General features: G+C 32.6%; 1 protein-coding gene across 2 annotated transcripts in view; it reads right to left on the reverse strand.

Moving 5' to 3' along the window:
* The window catches only part of STS (steroid sulfatase), a 183622-nt gene that overhangs the window by 38762 nt on the left and 120029 nt on the right, over positions 1–24831 (reverse strand). For both annotated transcript variants that reach the window (XM_051984565.1, XM_051984566.1), the window contains 2 exons: positions 15178–15315; positions 3965–4124 (listed from right to left, as the gene is read on the reverse strand). In XM_051984565.1, the coding sequence (XP_051840525.1) occupies positions 3965–4124; positions 15178–15315 (298 nt within the window). The remainder of the gene's footprint in view (positions 1–3964; positions 4125–15177; positions 15316–24831) is intronic.

Here is a 24831-nt window from a genome sequence, read left to right on the forward strand (position 1 = left end):
ATAAACTTCACCCTAACTTAATAAGAGAAAATTGGAAGGAAAATGGAATGACATCTTATTTTTATAAACTATATAAGGAAAATTCACAGTATCAGGAACTTAAAACTTGGCAACTGAAAATATCTTAAATTATGTATACTTCGCAATTCCCTTATAATAAGGTCAAGATTTATAAATTTCATTAAAGCTCCAAGAGACATCTATATACTGTGCATCTACATTGCAATCTCTATAGCTATGTGAATGATGGGCTATTGTTGTCAGATTTCAATAAGAGAAACAGCAGAACAAAATCTATTATTTTGTCATGTAAGAGAAGGAATACCTCTAAAGATTGCTTTTTCACCAATTTTGAAATAGCTAATATAAAAATTTTAGAGGAGTAATAATATTTCAGGATGTCTAGGTGATTTCCCATCCCCCAGCTCTCTGCCAAAAGATTTCCAAAATAACTATTCTTTTTAATAACTTTCTTTTACTCAAAAATGTCTCATATCACTGAAGGTTGCCCTTAATTTGTATCCAGAATCCATTTGTTTCCAAGCATAAGAAGAATAATTTTTGAACCTTTGCCTGAAATGATTGGTAGTCAAAATTCTTTTGATAAAACACATGTAATTAAATGAAACTGAACCACTGAAATATACAGTTGAAATTGCTATTCACAAAGAGAATTTTGATGAAGGCATACTACAGGTTCAAGTAAGGAGCTTCTTTCATAAGTTAAAAATTTGCAAAGCAAAACCTCCCATAGCAGGATGTATCAATGGTACTCTAACTATATACAAGCAACCTTTTATACCTAAGAGAAACTTATGACTATATGGACTGTTCTCCTGTTCAGCAAACCTTGAACTGGGTAAGAAAATACTCTTTACAGGAAAAAAAAAAAAGTTTCTTTACTTTGAAATGAAAAAAAAAAAAGGTTGTTTTTTTTTTTTTCTGTAAAAAGGGGGTCTGATCAAAAGCAATTCACAATAATAATAACAAGCTTAGGAAGAAGTCTGTAAAGAAAACATAATTAGGAATAGAATACTCCAGTGCTGCTTTTTTTTTTAAGGCTATTATTTATAGTATTGTTTTAATTAAATTCAAGAAACATTTATTGTCTATTCTTGCAAAATACTGTGCTGTTTCCACAGAAAATCTTAGTTTAGTTAAGAAAATCTTTACCTTAACCTAACAGAGAGATGACAGAAGCATAGACAACTACTGATACACAATGTTATGCAATAAATGTGTCACAGTTACAATGGTGAATGAAATAGTAATGGCATCTACTTGAAATAGTGCCCAGTTGAGAGATCAGAGAAGGCTTCATGCAAGAAGATATATTACTTGGGTTAGCTGGTAATAATTCATCAGCTGAAGAAAAAAATAAGAAAACATATTCCAAGTATAGGAAATGATGTGAATAAAGACACAAAAGTGCAAAATTCAATCGTGTATACAGAGACAAAAGGAAGAAGTAGAATTGAATAGTTTCCTATTCAATTATCATTATATTATTTATAATATAAAATAAGGTCGGGTGGTGCCAAATTATAAAGGATCTTGAATTCTGAGTGAAAGAAATAAATGCTACTTGGTAGTGATAGAAAGCCACTGAAGATGTTTGAGCCTTTTAGGAATGATGATTAAGATTAATATAGTAGATTTCATCGTAGATAATGATGCTGGGCTTAGGTTTGAATATTCACTCAGACATTAATAGCTATGTGATTCTTATGAGTTCATATAATAACTCTTGAGTCTCAGTTTCCTCATCTATTAAAGATGGGGAAAAATCAGTTCTTACCTCAAAGGAATTTTGTGAAAGTTGAATGAGGCAATAGCTATAAATCACTTTATAAACTTAAAGCATTAAATAAATGTTAGCTATTAAATAAATGTTAGCTTAACTATTAGTTAAGTAAACAAGCTTTATTAAGTGCTTACTATATGCTAAGTACTGGGAATACAAAGAATGGCAAATGCAACCCCTGTCCTCAAGGAATTCATATTATTTTTATTATTAACCTGCTAGTGACATGAATAATAGATGAGGAGTTAAAAGTGGAAATAAGAAAATGATAGGGGACTACTGTAATAATCCAGGTAAGCAGTAACAAGGCTCTCCACTGGACTAGTAGCAATAAAAATAGAAAAAAGAGGCTAGAACCAAAGAATATTGTAGAGAAAGAATTGGTTTTGTAACTGCTTAGATATCAGACATGAGAGGAAAAAAGTTAAAGGTTTCAAGCACTGCAGATGGATGGTTTTGCCAAAAACACATGCCAGAATGAAGGACAGGTTTAGGGTGAGGTGGGGGAGTCAGATGATAAAATATTTTTGACATGTTACATTTGAAGTATTCATGGGATATCTGGGTGAAACAGTCTTTTCAGGAAGTGAAGAATGGGTCTAGAACTCAGAAGTAGACCTAGATATGGCTTTCCATAAATGTCTCCCCTAAAACCAATCCATTAATTGACATATAATACTTTGGAGGTCTGACATTACTGGAATGGACTGATTTTTTTTTTTGTTGTTGTTGTTGTTGTTTGTTTTGTTTTAAATGTAGATAAGAATCTAATTGTAAAGGATATTTCCAGAAATTAAGATCAAGAATAGTAAAGATAATTACATTCCTATGTCATATAAAGAGAAAGTGTAATTAGTGAAATATGAGAGGATTGAGAGGATTCCAGTTCAATTCCTCTTTGAAGCAGGTATTAAATAATAGATTGTCAAGAAAGAGACAGGTACTTAAAAGACTTTGTTTTTTCTTCCTAGTGTGATTACATGGGAGGTGAAAATAAGTAACTGACAGAGCAAATAACTGTTATGGAAGCATTTTCTATTTTAGAGAAAAAAAAAGAATTGAGAATCAGAGCATGAAAAAGATCAATTTTGAGAGGTGAGAAAGCATATCTTTGAATTCATCACCTGTCCAGTTGCTGTTTTAATGGCCTTTCCCCCCTTTTCTCTTTTCAAGGCTAGAGGATGAATTTAAACAAGATTTGTAGTAGCCTACATGACATTAGCCTGGCCTGCAACCAAACTAATGAAAACAATTAATCAGTGTACTTCAAATAAAACTCCCCAGAATAGTAATAACACTTAAGAAGAAACTGTTGACAGTATCATATAAAATCGTGTTTAAATTTAAGAGACAGACATTTAGTTTAGGATTTGCTAAATAAAGACATGCTGGTAAATAGGGGTTTTAACTGTTGTGCCAGATGCCTCCCTTGTTGCTACTGCTGGGAGTTCTTAGAGAATGGAACAAAAAATAATTTTGGAGGGGTAAAAGAGGTCTAAAAATAAGCAGCTTCAGTGGATCACTGAAGGAGACAGAGTGGAAGGATCTAAGTACTGAAGTCAGAGAGTCATGTTAGGGATTACTAATTGCTATTATTCTCTGTCTCTGTCTATCTGTTTCTCTTTCCTTTCTCTCTCCCTCTCCCCTTTAATTTTTATTTTTGCTTTAAATGTTATATATTTCCTAGAATAGAATCACAAAAAATGTTATATTTGTCCAAGTTGAAGGAATAGATTTTATGCAAAAAATTCATGGTTAAAGTGAATTTTTTTGTCCACTGTAAAACTAGACTACTATTTAATTACACTATGCTAACAATAAGAATAATTTCTAAGTGATGTTAAGTTTTCTTCCCAATTTTTATTTTATTTTATTTTTCCATTTAGAAGCTTTTGTTTACCCCTCCTCATAAAAACACACACACACATACACAGTCAAGCAAGTAAAGCAAATTAGAATACCTTTAAAGCCCTGTTGTACTTAGAAGCTACTAGGATATGATGATAAAGGGAGGGTCTTTAAGATATATTACTGAGTTGTCTACTCAATATTTAAACAGCCACAAATGATAAATCTTGCCTAAGTCACTGTAGAACTTGAACAATCAAGACTGTAAAATCTCAGTTAGAGTCTAATTGAATATAATACAAATAACAGTACCTGTCATCAGGCAATTTTGCTCCTGCAAGTTTGACAATGGTTGGAAAGAAATCCATATTACTAGTGGGCTCGTCAATTACTGTTCCAGGCTGTAGCACTCCTGGCCAGCGAAGAAGTCCTGGAATCCGGATACCTCCTTCCCAGTTATTAGCCTTTCCACCTAAATAAGTGACAGTTAGAGAGTAGGAGAGACTTATGTCAAACATTCTTGCAAAACATCCTGACCAAGTTCATAGCATATTTTGTGTAAGAGTAGGAATAAAAGAAGAATGTTTAATGGTTGAAAAAAATTACCAAAAATGTTCTTGTGATATCAAACAGATTCATAAGAATATAATGAGTGCTATGTGGGTGACACACATGAAGGAAAATAAAAAGCATGTTCTTTGCACACAAAGCATTTAAGGATAATATTTTTGCCTTAAGTTGTTTTTTGTTTGTTATTATGATTTACTACAAAAGGCTATTTGGGTAATTTTTGTTTTTCTGCTTCTGTGATATCATGTGATAAGTTGAGTATAAGAAACTTCAGGTACTGAAACTCCCTCAATCAATGGAGATCACTATCCAGAGACACTATGAAATTAGTTAATTTATGGATGGATTCATGTATTCATGTGTGTGTGAAGCAGATGAATCTGTATTTCATGACTTCAGCATGAGCTTTCTATTCTTCTACAATCTTTTCTTACTTTTGAAATTTAAAACAAATTCAGAAAATATTAGAGTACAATTTGAGAATCTATATAATTATGTGCATGTATTTGTGATACAGAAAAAAACTCAGGAGTCAGAGCAATTGATGTAGACCAAATTAATAGGGAAGACTCTACACAGAGGTAGAAACACACAAATTGGATGCTAGATGAGAAGAATAAGGAAAGCTCTCCCAGAGTAACGTAAAGCATCTCCTAGATGAAGGAGAAGAATTAAAAAAATAATAATAATATTCACTAATAAAAACAACAAATCTCTTCCATTCAATGTGCTTTAATATGTCCCCAAAGGATAGCATAGAATACAATTCTGGCAATCTTTTAAATTATCTGGACAACCAGAAATAGAATATCCATATGTTAAAATAAAGGACGCAGCTAGGTAGCACAGTGCATAGAGAGCTGGCTGACCATCAGTGAGAAGTGGATTCAAATATGGCCTAAGAAACATACTAGCTATGTGAACATGGGTAGATCAATTAAGTCAATTCACTTCTGCCTTAATCTACTAGAGAAGGAAATGGCAAACTACTTCAGCATCTTTGCCAAGAAAAACACGTGGACAGCATTTTCTATGGGATCATGAAGAGTTGAACATAGCTGAATAATCGAACAACAACAACTATTAAAATAATGGGGCAGGAAAAGCAAGTGTAGTTAGAAAAAGAGAAAGTATAATATGAAAATAGAGATTATAATATTGTATAAAATAAAGTTTTGTTGCTTTAAAGTATATATCATAACATAAATAAATTGCTACTAAGAAAAATATTCAATAGTTTGTGGTAGGGAAGTTGTTAACATTAAATTTCTTTAATATATGAAAATTAATTTCTGAAGACAAAATTTGAAGATAGTTTGAAAGATTTCTTAAATTTCTTGATTGGTTTGATAAAACCTTTAGTTTTGTATTAGATTACTTTCATTCATAAGATCATAAAAATATATGCACTGATTTATAAGTTTCCAGGCCAAAAAGTGAAGAAGAAAAGGAAAAAAAAACTTCAAAAGTTTATAGTACATTGTATTTATACAGACTTCTTTGAGAAGCTAAGAATGTTCTTCCTTGATCACAATATTCTCAATAGCACCTTTAGGTAATTAGGTGACAAGTGTATTCCTCCTGTTTCACAGATGTAAAATCTGAGAAATGGAAAATTTAGATCTCTTGCCAAGCTTCACACAGGTTGTCGGAAGCAGAGCCCTGGGAGGATTTTTAGTACATGAGTTCCAATTTGGTTAGCTTTTTACTAGACTGACTTTTTAAAATTTTTGCCTTAGCAATTTCAAATCAAAGCTGTTACATTTATAGAGTGATCTCTCAGTGATGTAAGAAATATTATCATCAGTATGTTTGACACATTTTATTGGTCCCATATGTTTAAGGAAAGATTAACCATATAAAATTTGAAGATAGTCCAGAACAATGTTACATTGAAAATGTGTACCTCTCTCACCTCTACAATTCCCTTTTCTTATTTATTTCAGTATTTCAAAAGATATTTCATTTTACCAGTCTGAATATTCTCTTCTGAAAGAGATTATAATTCTTTTTCATTTCAGTTAGTGTTTTCATGAATTACTGAGACAAAAAAGATTACTCTTCTAGTGATTTACTGTCTACAGTGATGAAACTTTTTAAAAAAAATTTAACTACTCTGGTGTTCCAGGGAAACTAGATAATGCAGTAGATAGAGTGCCAAGTCTGGAATCAGGAAGACTGTCTTCCTGAATTCAAATCTGGTCTCACACATCTACTAGCTGTGTAATCCTAGGCAAGTCACTTAATCCTGTTTGCCTCACTTTCCTCATCTGTAAAATGAGCTGGAGAAGAAAATGGCAAATCACTTATATTGTCTTTGACCAAGAAAATCCCAAATGGAGTAATGAAGAGTCAGTCACTACTGAAAAACAACTGAACAATAGTCTGGTGTTCAGATGATAGACAGAGTCCACTATTGAATTCCTATCTTAAGTAAGATTTGGAGAGCTATGCTCTAGTACTACAGAAGGGCAGGACTTTAATGGAACTTCCACATATTGATTAAAATATGCATTTGATTAAAATACTGCATTTAATTTACACGTTATTCTGAATATATTAAAGGTCAGCTACTTAGCTATAAAAAAAATTGTCAACTAGAACACAAAGAACAATGTGATGGAATTAAAAGGCATGGATATAATTATAAGATTTGGGTTTAAACATTTCTGTTGCTGTTGAATCACTTCATTAGTGTCTGATTCTTTGTGACTCCATTTGGGGTTTTATTGGCATTGATATTGCAGTGGTTTGCCACTTCCTTTCCCCACTTATTTTACAGATGAGGAAACTGACTTGCTCAAGTTCACACAGCAAAGAAGTGTTTAAAACCAGATTTGAACTCATGAAAATGAGTCTTTCTGATTCCAGGTTTGAGTATGTGCTTTTCAAATTATAGGAAAAATTTGCATTAATTTGAGTCAGAGAATCTATGTTCAAAACACAATTCCAGTACCATCTGTGTGAAATTAAGTAAACTATTTCATCTCATTAGACCTTGGTTTCTGGATAATCTTTTCCATTTCTAAAGTCAGTCCAGTTCTGGGCACCACATTTTAAGAAGAACATTGATTAGGTATAACTCACTTTCCAAGGAAAGTTATTAGGATGATGCAGGGACTGAAAGCTTTGTCATTATGAGAACAGTCTGAAAAAACTGGTGATAATTATCTTGGAACTTGCTATTTCACTATCCAATACAGCTGAACATATTCAGTCTTCAACATATGGGAAATTTTAGCTGTGTAAATCTTTTTCATAGTTCACAGTTTGTATTCAGAAGAAAAAAGGATTGATAAAAATAATGGCATTCTTTTTACGTAAAGCTATAAGAAGGATTTCTTACTAAATACATCAGTGTTTTTTCCTAAATTGTAGCAGATTTGCACATTAATACCCACATTATTAGAAAAGCTGTACAATCACACATTCAAGAGTGTGCTTATGCACGTATTTGTTAAATGATATAACTTGTAGTCTTTTTTTTTTGTTGTTCCAAATTAGCCTCATAGTTTTCCTTGGAATTAAATATACCTATAAAAGTTATTTTTTTTTTTTTAAGTATCTGTATCTGGGCAATGGAAGCAGTGAATACAAAATTGAGCAGGCTTAAAGGTGAATATTCATTAATTTGTTTATTCATTGAATATTTATTGGCTATTTTGGCTATTACATTAAATAATTTAGAGTTTGGATAAATGCTTCTTAGTTCTTTGCTAATAAGCTCTTTCTTAAGTAAAAATCCTTCTTAATGCTTTCAAGAAGATTGGGAGGAAAACGTTTTAACTGACAAGCCATACTTTTGATCATATTAGTTTAGGTCTAAACATGAGAAGAGAATGTAGGGATTATCTCTTCCCTCTGTAACTAAAAGAGATCCTTTGCAAGAAAAAAAAAGAAAAAAAAAAAAAAGGCCACAGAATGCCTGATAGTAATGTAAGAGAAATGTCCAAGGAGTTGGCAGCTTCTACAACCTCCTATAAAATAGAGTAAGAAACCTGCCAATGTCTGATGATAGCCTTAAATCTAGCTACCTTCCAGTAAACTACCAGAAAGCTTTACTGCTTTTTTTTTTTTTTCCCAATAAAAATACCTATCCTTTTGAGAACAATATTACTGCAATGGGGAAATACTTGCCAGGTTAATGACCACAAGGAGAGGCTCATAAGAGATCTGGATCATTCATAGTCAACTTGTTTCTCTTGTTATCTGTGATTGTGCCCAATTTTTGTTTTGTTTTGTTTTCAAGACAGAAAAAAAGAAGTATCCTTTACTTGGGGGCAAAGCAAGTATTACGAAGACTTCCCTACAAATGTATAGTACTTTTTATTTATAATTAAAGATATTATTTTCAGCTATTGTAGAAGTTCTCCAGTTAACTATTCCCATTTATTCCATGCCTTGAAAAAGACATCTCTCCAACTCTCCATTTTCATAGTCATCACTGTGGTATACACTCTCATTATCATTTACCTAGACAATTATTAATCCAATCTTGCTGTCTCTATCTCTTCCCTAAATCAGCTTTTACAACTGGCACAAAATTAATCATCTTTTTGCAAAGATTCTGTCTCTCACTCTTCTGCTCAAAGTCCTTCAATGGCTCCTTATTGCCTACTTAATGAAGTCAAATTCAGTTATTAGCTACTCAGGAACCTCAATAATATGGTACCAATTAAACATTCCCTAAGGCACATGTTAAATATGCCCTAATCAAACTATATAATACATTTGCTCTGTATGAAAGTGAATTTTTCTACTCCTGTACCTATCCGTAACATTGAAAATATTCCATACTTCCTGGAAGGTCCTCATCACCCCATGCTCTTTAAATTCCAACAAAACTGTATATTTCCTTAGTGAATGAAATTTTTCCTGATTGCCACATGCTAGTAATGATGCTTCTTCCCTTAAATGTCCTAGAATACGCAAAAATTCTTTCATGAACTGATTACACATTAGTATTTTCCTTATAGTTATTTGGCATATTCAATCTCTGCCTACTTAGTTGTAAGTTCCCTGGGAGGATTGGAATGAAGGGCAGGATTCTGTGGGCCCTTGATTAAAATTTTTTAATTTCTATTTTTTTCTAGTCTTATCTTCACACACACCAAAAAACCCAAACAATTCCATATATGAAAAGAGCAGAAAAAGAAGATTATAAATAAAAACAAATTTCTACTGCATCCTGTTTTAAAGGAAATGGCACATTCAACCTATTTTTTTAATCAAAAATTTAATTTTTAAAAACTATCCTTGCTTTTGCTTCCCTCTGTACTATCTTCTATTATTTTATGTGTTTACACACACACATAATTATATATTATATATATATATATATATATATATATATATATGCTTTATTGGTGCTCCTTTCTTGTTTTTTGGCAGCACAACAATACTATGAGGATCAATTCTGATGGAAGTGGCTCTCTTTGGCAATGAGAGGAACCAATTTAGTTCCAATTGATCAATGATAAATAGAACAAGCCACACCCAGTGAAAAAACACTGGGAAACAAGTGTGGACTGCTTGCATTTTTGTTTTTCTTTCCAGATTATTTTTACCTTTCTAAATCCGATTTTTCTTGTGCAACAAGAGAACTGTATAAATATGTACAATATATTGAATTTAAGATATACTTTAACATATTTAACATGTATGAGACTGCCTACCATATAGGGGAGAGGGTGGAGGGAAGGAAGGGAAAAGTTGGAACAGAAGTGTTTGCAAGGGTCAATGTTGAAAATTACCCATGCATATGTTCTGTCAATAAAAAGCTATAATTAAAAAAAAATGATGAGCAGGATGATTTCAGAGAGCCCTGGAGAGACTTACATGTGATGCTAAGTGAAGTGAATAGAACCAGGAGGACATTGTACACAGTAACAAGATTGTGAGATGATCAATTCTGATAGATGTAGCTCTTTTCAATAATGAGGTGATTCTGTCCATAATTCCACTAGACTTGAGATAAAGAGAGCTATGTGTACTCAAGGAGAGGACTGTGGGGATGGAGTGTATATCATAACATAGTATTTTCACCTTTTTTGTTGTTATTTGCTTGCTTTTTATTTTCATTCTCATTTTTTTTCCTTTTTGATCTGATTTTTCTTGTGTGGTATGATTATTGTGGAAACATGTATAGAGAATTGCACATGTTTAACACATATTAGATTACTTCCTATCTAAGGAAGGGGGAAAAGGGAAGGGAGGGAAAAAATTTGAAACACAAGGTTTTGTAAGGGTGAATGTTGAAAACTATCTTTACATATATTTTGAAAACAAAAAGCTATTATTAAAAAAAAAAGAATTTAAGGTATTTCTACACCAAAAAACATGGGAAGGGAGAGTGTAGGGGTGTGTGTATATGTGTATGTCTGTGTTTCTGTGTGTGTGTGTGTGAATTGTGTGTTTTTGCTTCTCCACATTTATGTATTCTTCTAGAACTTCTTTCTCACTTAAGAGAAGTAATATCTACCCCCCTTTTCCAAATTTCTTCCCTAGGTATCATATTATTACCTTTTGAACATTTGCTATTCCAGTCAAATAAGCCTGTTAATTGTTTCCTATACACAGTTTTCTCTCCAGCCTTTGTGCTCTTGCAAATATATGCCCCCTAAGCTCAAATCTTTCAATTTTCGTTTTTAATTTCTTTCAAGAAACAGCTTAAAAGGCACTTTTTATACTATGGTTATTTATATAATCCATTGTTATTGGAGTTGTATTTTTATTTCTTCCTATTAAAGTTACTTAATATTAATTTGCAAATGCTTTATATTTACTTTGCTGTACACATGTTATATGCCTCAACCAGAATATAAGCTCACTGAGGGGAAGAATTTTACTCCACCTCCATTTTACAACACTTAGCATAGGTCATGGCAGATAGTTGGTGTTTTATAAATGTTTGCTGAACTGAATTGAAGATGACATCTGGAAGATATACCTGCCTTGGCATTTGTGGCAGTGTGAGACCCAAAATGACAAATGAACAAGATGCTTTATGAGACCCTGCTATATACCTATTCCCAGTCCTGATGCTATTTTAGGGCAAAGAATACAAATAAAGATGAATTTTATTTTTCATTCATTTTGTGTATGTATTTTCATATTCATTCATTCATTTTCATTTCTTTTCATTCTTCAGGATTGTAAAGGGAATTTAAATGTACTATTGACATCCTCCTTGGCATAGAACATTTAAATAAATTCAGTTTTCTGCCTAATATTAAAAGATCTGGTTGATATCAGTCTGTAATTTGGTAAATATATCTTCAAAGTTTGCCTGAGTTTTAAAGACATTCAATTAATAAGTATCAGAAGGGTAATATGAATCAAGGTCTTCCAGATTCAAAGTCTAGAATTCTATCTACAATGTCACACTGATTATTATGCAATTATCACTGTCCAGATAGCATCTATTTTCATTCTGAAATCTTGTTCTGGATAAAAGGCTTGGAAAAAAAGAATAAAGTTCCACCTTCCTATATTAAAACAAGATAATGGTGCTACAAGGACAGGATGTTTATAAAATAAAGGCAAGGCCTTAATTCTAGCATCATTCCTAGATCAGTTTACCAAGTTAATGACTTAACTTATCTGCCCTCTCTATTTCTCCTCTGTCTTCCACCAAATTTTTCCCTTCATAGCCTAATCTAAAAAGTGAAAGTCAGCACTGGAACATGAGACTTCTACAATATGAATGAAAATTATGTGTTTTTTCCCTTGTAGTTGAGGATTTTAAACCCCACCACTCTATCAAAATGGCTCTTGGACTGAATTAATAAAACTCATTTGGCTGTGGAATAAGATGAAAGAGTGAGTTCAATTTATGAGGATCTTTTAAGGGCTTTTGATTTAAAACAGAAGAAATTATTGTTGTTTTCTAATGAGGGGGTAAAGTGGCCTGATTTCTCTCTGAATTTTCATAAACAATGGCTTTGGAAAAATAAAATCCAGAGCATGGAAATTTAAAAGCATCAATACTTAGGTACTCTTAGTCATTTCTCATGGCCAGAACAGAATTGTGAGAATTTTTCTCATTTTTTTTTGATGGCCATGTTGATTTCAACAAAACCTGCCAAAAAGACAATTTTGATGTTATAAAGTATTGCTGATGGCATTAATATAGTACCTCTTATTAATAATACACAGAGTACTGGAATATGAATATCCAAAGACATTTAAAATATATCTAACTAAATATGATTATAGTACCCATTGGTATGTTTTATAAAGTACAAAAAGTACCCTGAGATTCTTTGTAAGATATAATTTAGAGCATCAAAGTTATATTCACAAGAAGCATGGGGAAAAAAGAACTTTATAAAACTAGATCTGAAATATTTATTATTTTCAGCCATACTCTTAAGTAGAGATGTTAAACACCCTATATTCCTGGAACATCCTTAATGAATTCCAAACCATAATAATATTTACTATTTCTATAGTATTTCATATGCCAGGTACTATGTCAAGCACTTTAAATTATTATTTCATTCAATTCTCACAACAATCCTGGAAAGTATGTATTATTATTTCCACCATCTTACAGATGAGGAAACTAAGGCAAATAGAAGTTAAATGACTTGCCTGGGGGTCACCTATCTAGTAAGTATCTAAGACTGGATTTGAACTTGGGTTTTCCTTATTCCAAGCCCAGAACTCTACCTAGCACCACTTAGATGCCTCACATAATTGGGAAATAATTAATGATTTTTAAATGCAACAAAACATTTTGCATAACATAAAAAATTACATTTTAAAGGTAAGTAAATATGTGGCCACAAGGATGTATAAATTAGTGGCTCCATTTCCATTAGTCTTTAACACCACTAATCTAAAAATATACAGACATTGACTACACATACCAAGTATTTACTAAATGTCTTTTTTTTTTATTTTAAATGAATTATTTGGTCCCCAAAATGAAGAGTATTCATGCAATGTTCCACCTATACATTCAAACAATATAATGGTTATTTACAAGTCCTCATAGGAAAAACAAGTTATCCAGGTGTGGAGGACCACAGATAGTGGGGGATCTCTGGGTAAAATATAAGACCCTTTAGCCCAAAGGAAACCCACTGACAATATCTGGTTTAGCTCCCCATTTCCCTTTGTGTTCACACCTTTTCCTGAGAAGTCAAGGAGGGTATGACCACCTGTGTTCTACTTGAAACAAGGATACTTACAGCAGAATGTTTACTCAGTGTGATTGATGAGATAATGGTTCTCTAGTTCCCATAAACTTAATGTGATATGGTCATGTAATGGTTCTACAGTTGGCACATGCTCAGTGTGCTGTAGTGATGTAATTGTATTAAGGTATTTAAGGGCTGGGAGGACTGGAGAGGAGGTAATCACGCCCTCCCTAACTTCTCAGGAAGAGAGGTGAAAACACCAAAAAGGAGGTGATCACACTCTCCCGGACTTCTCAGGACAAGGTGAACCCCAAGGGAAATGGGGAGCCAAACCAAATAGTGTCAGCAGTTTTCCTCTGGGCTAAAAGGTCTTATACCTTACCCTGAGTTCCCCACTATCTGTGGCCCTCTACATCCAGGTTTGAGTCTTTGCAGAGATCAGTGGAAAAAAATAACAACCACAGTGAACACAATGTATGCAAATGTAACTGTGACGAGTCACCTGAATTCAGATTGATAATAATAACCAATCTTAATCCTATAGAACAGTTGATGAAATATATGTCTGAAAAAGTAGAGAATTACAAGATAAAATATTGTCTACATGATCTAATGAATTCACCATATAGCTTACTTTACATAATTATTTGCCTCTTTTAATGGAGGGGGTTTATCACCCTGCCCTGCCTCATTACGTTCAAGAACAGCTATGATGAAAAAAGTAAAAATCCTCAACAAAATAATAATAATAATAATGTGTTCAATATTAGCTATATTACATAATATAGACTAGAAATGAGCTTTCCATATCTATCAGATATAGGAGAATATCATTACTTTGAACTCCTGTACCTTCTTTGTAAAACAAAACAAAACTCCAAAAATCACCTGGCAAATGTCTAACTGTCCCCTAGAGTTGTCTTGAGAAAGAGATTTAAAAAAAAATTGATAATTTTATAAATAATATGATCTGCTTCTGTATTTAGAGGTTTCATGGACTATAGGTCTCTGGAAACACATGAATATGGAAGAGGATATTAAATTTTGTAGAAATTATTTGACAAAAATGTTGTCTTAAAGTTAAAATTCTGTACCAGGGTTGTTTGAGGCTTTTTGTTTTTTTTTTAATCAAAATATGTGAAAAAAAAGCCTCTATTCCCTATATTATGGAAGAAAATTGGTATCTTCAGAGTAATTTTGTAATATGATTAATGCTACTATTAAGTGCTCAAAAAAAAAAAAAAAAAAACTTCCAGTATAATCATGGACTATACTAGAAAGGAGAGGTCTTAGAAGTCATTTCACTCAGATCATCAAACTACAATAGAAATGAAGGTCATATAGTGACTTAGAAAACTAAATTTAACATCATATATGTTGTATTAAATTTTAATTTTTGTTAAACATTTTCCAATTATATTGTATTCTAGTTCATGTCTACAATTAGGTGTTTTATTGCTTGTGATTAATACAGTTTATTTCATCTGGGTAGCTCTCTTTTTATATATAAGGAAATTAATCTGGGAGTAGTAATCAAGTAGTATTTTAGAGGATTAGAGCTAGAATTCTGGCCTCCTGACTCCTTAGGGCAGGATTCTTTATACTCTTTGCCACTGTTAGTCCCTAAAACTGTCATTATAACAATGTGATTTGCTTGATACTTTTGATGGAAAGAAATGCATTTGGAATGAGCAGAGAATTATAGCCAAGAGGAACCAAGTCACCTTAAAGTTTACTACAAGGGAAATATACAAATATATTAAGTGGAAGTGCATATTTTGAAGGATCATTAAAAAACAGAGTTCTCACCTTTATAAATTCCATTACTTCCTCCATGGATGTCTCCCTTGTCAGTCACTTCCTCAATGTGAGCTCCTTGGTCAGAGGTAAAGTACACAAGTGTCTTATTTGTCAATTTCTTCTTATCTAGAGCTTTTAAGATCTGCCCTAAAGAAAGAAAATACCCTCAGGTTTAAACAGTTCATTTCACACAAAAGAAACAGGCATGCTTATTAATTTGTCAGCTAATTTCCCTGGAAAAAAGAAAATGCATTTTTATGTAGAGCAACTGGCACCATGCTGATCACATTAGGAGACTAACATGTGGAACTAGAGGCAATCAAGAGAGTTGTTTGATTGCTCTAGGGTTTCCTAGAGTATTGAACAAGATTTGCAGTCATCAGACCTACGATTTTAAAAGTCTCTTTAAGGCAGTGGTTGATCTTCACTGACAAGAACCACAGAATGGTTCTGTAGGATATTCCCCAAAAATTTGCTCGAAGAATTGGTCTCCTAGCTTCATAATATTTCTAAGATATATGCTATATCACTGATACAGAATTACTGCTATGGATAGCTAAGCTAGGGTTATCCCCAGGCTTAAATCAACAATGGAGAAAGCATGAAAAATAAATCCTCCCATTTCCCATTAAATAATTAAATTAAAAAAAAATGTCTTTCATTTTATCTTGAATCATTCATTAAATGTGGATTCCCTTCTCCAGAAATACTATAGGGGATCATCTAGTCCCTCACTTTTCATTGGAGCGTTTGTCATGTAAACTTCCCTCATTTTGAAAACTTTTAAAAAAACATTGATATCTCCAATTGATAAATGGTCAAAGGATATGAACAGACAATTTTCAGAGAATGAGATTGAAACTATTACCACTCATATGAAAGAGTGTTCCAAATCATTATTGATCAGAGAAATGCAAATTAAGACAACTCTGAGATACCACTACACACCTGTCAGATTGGCTAAGATGACAGGAAAAAATAATGATGAATGTTGGAGGGGATGCGGGAAAACTGGGACACTAATGCATTGTTGGTGGAGTTGTGAACGAATCCAACCATTCTGGAGAGCAATCTGGAATTATGCCCAAAAAATTATCAAATTGTGCATACCCTTTGATCCAGCAGTGTTTCTATTGGGCTTATATCCCAAAGAAATACTAAAGAAGGGAAAGGGACCTGTATGTGCCAAAATGTTTGTAGCAGCCCTGTTTATAGTGGCTAGAAACTGGAAAATGAATGGATGCCCATCAATTGGAGAATGGCTGGGTAAATTGTGGTATATGAATGTTATGGAATATTATTGTTCTGTAAGAAATGACCAACAGGATGAATACAGAGAGGACTGGCGAGACTTACATGAACTGATGCTAAGTGAAATGAGCAGAACCAGGAGATCATTATACACTTCGACAACGATATTGTATGAGGACATATTTTGATGGAAGTGGATTTCTTTGACAAAGAGACCTGAGTTTCAATTGATAAATGACGGACAAAAGCAGCTACACCCAAAGAAAGAACACTGGGAAACGAATGTGAACTATCTGCATTTTTGTTTTTCTTCCGGGTTATTTATACCTTCTGAATCCAATTCTCCCTAAGCAACAAGAGAACTGTTCGGTTCTGCAAACATATATTGTATCTAGGATATACTGCAACATATCCAACATATAAAGGACTGCTTGCCATCTAGGGGAGGGGGTGGAGGGAGGGAGGGGAAAAAAAAAATCGGAACAGAAACGAGTGTCAATATAAAGTAATTATTAAATAAAAAATTAAAAAAAAAAACATTGATAATTCTCTTTCCCCTTTCCTTCTTCTCTTGCTCACTAGACACCAAACATAAGACCCTTGATGTAGAAGGTGAGAAAAGCAAAGTACTGTCCTGGCCACTGCTCCTGAAAGTGTTGTGGTCACAGCTATCAATAACCCAGAAAAGTGCAATTCTGGCCACCAAAATCCCTGGCATTGTTAATAAGTAGTCATCAGAAACTGATAGGATTTTATTAGTGGAAATAACACTAAAGAAGCATTACAGTTTTCTCTGCTGTTTTACCTTACAAATCTTTCTACTTGATTTGTAAATGAAACCTTTCCTCTGCATTGCCTCACCCATTAGAATGGAAACTTCTTGAGAGCAGGAGTAGTCTTATATTTCAATTTGTATCACCAGAACTTAACATAGCATTTTGCTTGTAGGGAAGTGCCTAATAAGTGCTTTTAAAATCCATTTTTCTTTTAATACTAACACTTCCACACAATTGCATACATCTTTGCAAAGTAAAATTAGGCAATGTAGATAGGGTGCAACATATAATAATTTGGAAAGGATAGAATGTAGTTGATTTGGGGATAAGCTGTTACTCTTCCTTTATATCTGCAATAATTTTCTATAATAGCTAAGTCATGCGGAGCATAACCTATCTGGTACAATTCCAATTTGTGGGTGTTTGGTGAGCCTACTTCTAAAAGTTTGTAACAAAAAAAAAAAAAAAAAAAAAAAAAAAAAAAAAAAAAAAAGGCAAATAAATAAATAAATAAATGAAAGTTTGCAATGGCTGGATGTGTTCACAATTCCACCAACAATGTATCAGTGTCCCTGTTTTTCCACATCCCCTCCAACATTCCGCATTGTCTTTCCCTGTCATTCTAGCCAATCTGACAGGTGTGTAGCGGTATCTCAGAATTGTCTTAATTTGCATTTCTCTGATTAATAATGATTTGGAGCATATTTTCATATGTCTATAAATAGTTTCAATTTCTTCGTCTGAGAATTGTCTGTTCATATCCTTTGACCATCTATCAATTGGAAAATGTATTGATTTCTTATAAATTAAGTTCTCTATATATTTTGGAAATGAGGCCTTTATCAGAACCTTTGATTGTAAAAATGTTTTCCCAGTTTATTGTTTCCCTTTTAATCTTGTCTGCATTTGTTTTGTTTGTACAAAAACTTTTCAATTTGATATAATCAAAATTTTCTATTTCGTGGTCAATAGTGATCTCTAGTTCTTCTTTGGTCATAAATTCCTCCCTCTTCCACAGGTCTGAGAGGTAAACTATCCTATGCTTTTCCAATTTATTTATAATCTCATTCTTTATGCCTACATCATGAACCCATTTTGACCTTATCTTGGTGTACGGTGTTAAGTGTGGGTCAAAGGCAGGTTTGTTCTTAAGGGCCATAGGGTAACCAAATTGTTTTGCTTTGAAGTCTTACCTAATACTATGAGGATAAAATGAGGAAGGACAAATGGGATATGATTTTTTCCAAAACGATTAAAGCAAGAACACCAATAATATAATTGGTGTCTTCAGTTTAGAAAAATATCTAAAATCATCTGACAGAGAACATCGTTTTCCTCCTGTGATGAAGCAGGTCTCACCACAAAAAAATACAACAAATATTTCAATTTGTTAACAAAGTTGTCAAAATTTATAAAATGTAGAGACAGAGACGAGGACTGGACCTATAATTTAAGTGTACTGGAAACGCTAAGATGATGAAACTTTTGCTTATTGATGCAGATGCTGACATTTAATAAAATGCTCACCACAAAAACAGGCATCAGTAAGTATATACAGAACTGAAATGCACAATAAGTTATAGGCACTATTAAAATAGTTTGGTTGCTGAGGTAAATGACATTAAATGACGTCATGCTTTACTGTTAGAAAAAACACATATGCAGATTATATGCAAAGAGTTATCTGATTTTATCACCAATTAAAGCTGTATTCCTTTAAAAAAGGCAATTAGTTGCAATAGCAAGAAACTGCAGTAAATTTCCACAATCCCAATATTTCTATTCCAAAACAAAATGTCCTTTTTTTTTTCTTTTTTCTAATGCCAATTTCTTAGTTAAAAGCATGCAGGATAAGGTGGGTAATTCAGGAAGATCTTTTTATTATGATTTTATTTTCATTAGTATTTTCCAAGGGCATACAACCATGCAATTCCAATTCAGAGAACAAATCACCTTTTGTATTTTCAGAAGTACCATGGCTCAAAGTACAATCTACACACAAACTAAAAGAAGAAGAAAGAAAAAAGTTTGCCTTTCAAATACAATTTAGATGTTCATCCCACCTAATCAGCTTGTCCCATTTTACTACTCTATTTCTTCCCTTTAGCCCAGTTAAGTATTCCTTTCTTCTATACTCCCCAAAATGTCTTTAGGCCATTTTTTAATCCTGAAACTCTTTTATTCAGTATTTACTATGCCCATTTAGCCTACTAAAAGTTACTGCTATCCTCTCTACTCCTTCTGTTCTGCATCTTTCTCATGGATTCTACAGTATATTTAATATAGGATATATATTTTTTTGCTTTTATCCAATTTCATTAGTAACTGCTTATGTCAAATGATCAATACCATGGAAGCTATAAAGTTAATAAAATGCATTTAAAATCTATTTTTCAAATAGGATGGAACAAAGATGGCTCAAAGGAAATAAGTCTTTAACTGAGTTCTTCCTGATGTCCCTCAGATCAATACCAAATCATGCTTCTGAACTGGTTTTGGAGTAATAGAAACCCACAAATATTTGGAGGGTAACAAATTTCCAATCGAAGATACTTTTTAAGAACTTTAGAAAATGCCTGTTTCAATCAGGCAGGGAGATGTAGCATCCATGCACTGGGGAATCTACTAGGAGGCTCTTAGTCAAAATACAGCAGCATTGGCTACTCTGTCTTAGTTACAGTCAGTGGATCAGCAGACTAGCTGTAATTTTGCCAACACAAATACAAAAGGCAAATAGTGAGCCTCTGAATCCTGGAATAACGTGGGATCTGGCCACACCCACCTGGTACTGAGAGTCAGCAGCACCAACCAAGCAGAACCATTGTCACTTATAGAGGAAGCTTGGGACAATCTCCCCTTTGCCCTAAGAGCAGACCTCAACCTTTTAAAAAATGAACAAAAAAGCAAAAAGAACTCTGACTATAGACAGTTTTTATGGAGAAAGAGAAGTGTTCTCAATACCTAAGGACACTAAAAGTAAGTCATCTCCAGATGAAGCCCTAAAGAGTGATATAAGTTGGTTCCCATCTCACAAGGTTCTCTTGGAAGAATTCAAAAAGGATCTTAAAAGAGAATTAGAAGAAAAATGGGGAAAGGCAATGAGAACATTTCAGGATAATTTGGAAAAGGAACACAGAAATTATATAATGAAAACTCCTTACAAAATAGATTTGGTGAAATGGAAAAAGCATACAACTCCTTAAAAAAATAGATTTGACAAAATGGAAAAAAACACAACTCCTTGAAAAACAGAATTTGTGAAATGTAAAAAAAAAAAAAAATCCATTGAATAAAACAACTCATTTAAAAGTTCAATTATCCAAATACAAAAAGGAGCTAAAGAAGGTAACTAAAGAAAATAATTCACTAAAAATTAGAATTGAACAAGTGGAAATGAATGACTCAATGAGACATCAAGAATCAATCAAACAAAACCAAAAAAATGAAAAAAAAAAAAAAAAGAAGAAGAAAATGTAAAATACCTCATTGGAAAAACAACTGATCTGGAAAATAGATCTAGGAGAAAAATTCTAAGAATTATTGGACTTCCTGAAAACCATGATGAAAAAAGAGCCTAGACATCATGTTTCAGGAAATCATCAAGGAAAATTGCCCTGATGTCCTACAAGCAGAAGGTAAAATAGCCATTGAAAAAATTTACTGATCACCTCCTGAAAGAGAACACAAAATGAAAACTCCAAGGAATATCATAACTAAATTTCAGAATTTTCAGATCAAGGAGAAAATATTGCAAGCAGCCAGAAAGAAACAATTCAAATATTGAGAAGCCACAATCAGGATTATTCAGAATCCAGCAGCTTCTACTTTAAAGGATCTAAGTGCCTGGAATTTGATATTCTAAAAGGCAAAGGAACTTGGATTGCAACCAAGAATCAACTATTCAGCAAAACTGACCATATCTTTCAGGAAAGAAGATAGACATTCAATGATACAGGTGAATTTCATTTATTTCTGATGAAAAGAAAAGAACTGAACAGAAAAGTTGATCTCCAAATACAAGACTCAAGAGAAGAACTTAAATGAGTTGTTTTATTCAATGGATTTTTTTTTTTTACATTTCACAAATTCTGTTTTTCAAGGAGTTGTTTTTTTTTTCCATCTTGTCAAATCTATTATTTATTTATTTATTATTTAAAAAGGTAAAAAGAAAAGAACTTTTGAGAACTGTATCTCTATTATGGATATACTTAGAGACTGCAGGTATAATTTGGTTTTATTGAAATAATATAAAGAAGAAACCAGAGGTAGAAAGGGGATTGTGGAAAAGGAAAATGGAAGCAAAAGGAGGTAAATTACATCTCATGAAGTGGAAAAAAGACTATTAATTGATCTCCAAATAAAAGACTCAAGAGAAGAACTTAAATGAGTTGTTTTATTCAATGGATTTTTTTTTTTTTTTTTACATTTCTCAAATTCTGTTTTTCAAGGAGTTGTGTTTCTTTTTTTCCATTTTGTCAAATCTATTATTTATTTATTTATTATTTAAAAAGGTAAAAAGAAAAGAACTTTTGAGAACTGTATCTCTATTATGGATATACTTAGAGACTGCAGGTATAATTTGGTTTTATTGAAATAATATAAAGAAGAAACCAGAGGTAGAAAGGGGATTGTGGAAAAGGAAAATGGAAGCAAAAGGAGGTAAATTACATCTCATGAAGTGGAAAAAAGACTATTAAAATTGAGGGAAAGAAGGAAGGAGGATGTGTGAAACTTATTTTTATCAGATTTGGCTCAAAGAGAGATTATCAGTCACATTTACCTTTGGAGAGAAACATGTCTCAGCATATAAGGAAGTAGGAAGGGAAAAGGGAAAGGAAAAGAGGAGGCTAATAGAAGAGAACACAGGAGTAGTAGAGAAAAGGTGTAAGAAACCATGAGGGACTCTAAAAGGGGAGGGCTGTTTGAGGGAGGTGATGATGAGAAGCAAATTATTGGGGAGGAGAGAAAAGGGAAAGGAAAAAAGGAAAGCATAACTTGGGGTAAATAAGATGGCTTTGGTGGAAGTAAAAAAAAAAAAAAAAAGCAGGGGTAGTAATCCTGATCTCAGATCAAGCAAAAGCAAACATCTAACTAAAAGAGAAAAGGAAGGAAATTATATTTTGCTAAAGGGTACCATAGATAATGAAGCAATATCAATACTAAACATATATGCATCAAGTGATATATCATCCAAATTCCTAGAGGAGAAGTTAAGAGAACTGTAAGAAGAAATAGACAACAAAACTATAGTAGTGGGGGATCTCAACTTTACTCTTTCAGAACTAAATAAATTGAACCATACAATACATAAAAAAGAAATTAAGGAGGAAAATAAAATTCTAGAAAAGTTAGGTAGGATAGACCTTTGGAAAAAATTGAATGGAGACAGAAAGGAGTATACTTTTTTCTCAGTGGTTCATGGAACCTACACAAAAATTGACCATGTATAAGGGCAAAAAAAGCTTCAAAATCAAATGCAGAAAGGCAGAAATAGTAAATGCATCTTTTTCAGATCATGATGCAATAAAAATTAAATGTAATTAAAGGCCACATAGACCAAAAATTAATTGGAAACTAAATAATCTGATTCTAAAGAGTGGGTGGGTTAAACAACAAATCATAGACACTATTAAAAAAAATTCATCCAAGAGAATGCCAATAATGAGACAACATATTAAAATTTATGGGATGCAGTCAAAGAAGTTCTTAGGGGATGTTTTATATCTCTAGATGCTTACTTGCATAAAATAGAGAAAGAGAAGAACAATGAATTGGGCATGCAATAAAAAAAGCTAGAAAAGGAATAAATTTTTAAAAACCCAAGTAAATTCCAAATTTGAAATTCTGAAAATAAAGAGGAGATTAATAAAACTGAAAGTAAGAAAACAATTGAAGTAATAAATAAAACTAAGAGCTGGTTTTATGGGGAAAAAACAACAACAAAATAGATAAATCTTTAATTAATTTGATCAGAAAAAGCAAAGAATAAAATCAAATTGTTAGTCTCAAAAATGAAAAGGGAGAATTTTCCACCAATGAAGAGGAAATTAGAGCAATAATTAAGAGTTATTCTGCCCAATTGTATGCCAGTAAATCTGATAATCTAAGTGAAATGGATGAATAATTACAAAAAATATAGATTTCCCAGAATAACAGAGAAGGAAATAAATTACTTAAATAGTCCCATTTTAGAAAAAGAAGTTGAACAAATTATTAATCAACTCCTTAAGAAAAAATCCCTAGGGCTAAATGGATTTACGTGTGAATTCTACAAAACATTTAAAGAACAATTAATTCCAATTTTATGCAAACTATTTGGGAAAATAGGGAAAGAAGGAATCCTACCAAATTCTTTTTATGACACAAACATGGTGTTGATACCTAAACCTGGTAGGGTCAAAACAGAAAAAGAAAATTTTAGACCAATTTCCCTAATGAATATTAAGGCAAAAATCATAAATAAAATATTAGCAAACAGATTACGGCAAGTTATCCTCAGGATAATACACCATGACCCAGGATTTATACTCAGAATGCGGGGCTGGTTCAATATTAGGAAAAATATTAGCATTATTGACTATATCAATAACCAAATTAACAAAAATCATATGATTATTTCAATAATGATTGCAGTAAAAGCATCTGACAAAATCCAACATCCATTCCTGTTAAAAACAATAGAGACTATAGTAATAAATGGAGTTTTCCTTAAAATGATCAATAGCCTCCATTTAAAGCCATCAGCAAACATTATATAAAATGTGGACAAACTAGAACAATTCCCAATAAGACCAGGGTTGAAACAAAGTTGCCCACTGTCACCTTACTATTCAATATTGTATTAGAAATGTTAGCTTTGGCAATAAGAAAAGGGAAAGAGATTAAAGGAATTAGAGTAGGTAATCAGGAAACTAAATGATCACTCTTTGCAGATATGATGGTTTACTTAGAGAATCCTAGAAAATCAACTAGACAACTACTAGAAACAATTCACAACTTTAATTTTTTTTTTCCCCCTGAGGCAAGTGGGGTTGTGACTTCCCCAGGATCACACAACTAAGAAGTGTTAAATGTCTGAGACCAGATTTGAACTCAGGTCCTCCTGACTTCAGGGCTGGTGCTCTATCTACTGTACCACCTAGCTGCCCCCAATTAACAACCTTAGCAATGTTGCAGGATACAAAATAAAGCCACAAACATCAACAGCATTTTTATATATTACCAATTAAGACTAGCAGCAAGAGATACAAAGAGAAATTCCATTTAAAATAACTGATGATACTATTAAATATCTGGGAATCTACCTGCCAAGGCAAAGTCAGGAACTATATGAACACAACTACAAAACACTTTCCACACAAATAAAGTCAGATCTAATCTCTTGGAAAAATATCAAGTACTCATGAGTAGGCTGAGCAAATATAATACAAATTACAATACTATCTAAATTAATCTACTAATTTAGTGTCATACCAATCAAACTCCCAATAAATTATTTTACAGAGCTAGAAGAAATAATAACAAAATTCATCTGGAAGAACAAAAGGTCAAGAATTTCAAGGGAATTAATAAAAAAATGCAAATGAAGGTGGTCTAGCTGTAGTCGATCAATAGAATAGGTTAGGTTCACAGGACA

This window comes from Antechinus flavipes, chromosome 3, assembly GCF_016432865.1.
Source record: "Antechinus flavipes isolate AdamAnt ecotype Samford, QLD, Australia chromosome 3, AdamAnt_v2, whole genome shotgun sequence".
Lineage (NCBI taxonomy): Eukaryota > Metazoa > Chordata > Mammalia > Dasyuromorphia > Dasyuridae > Antechinus > Antechinus flavipes.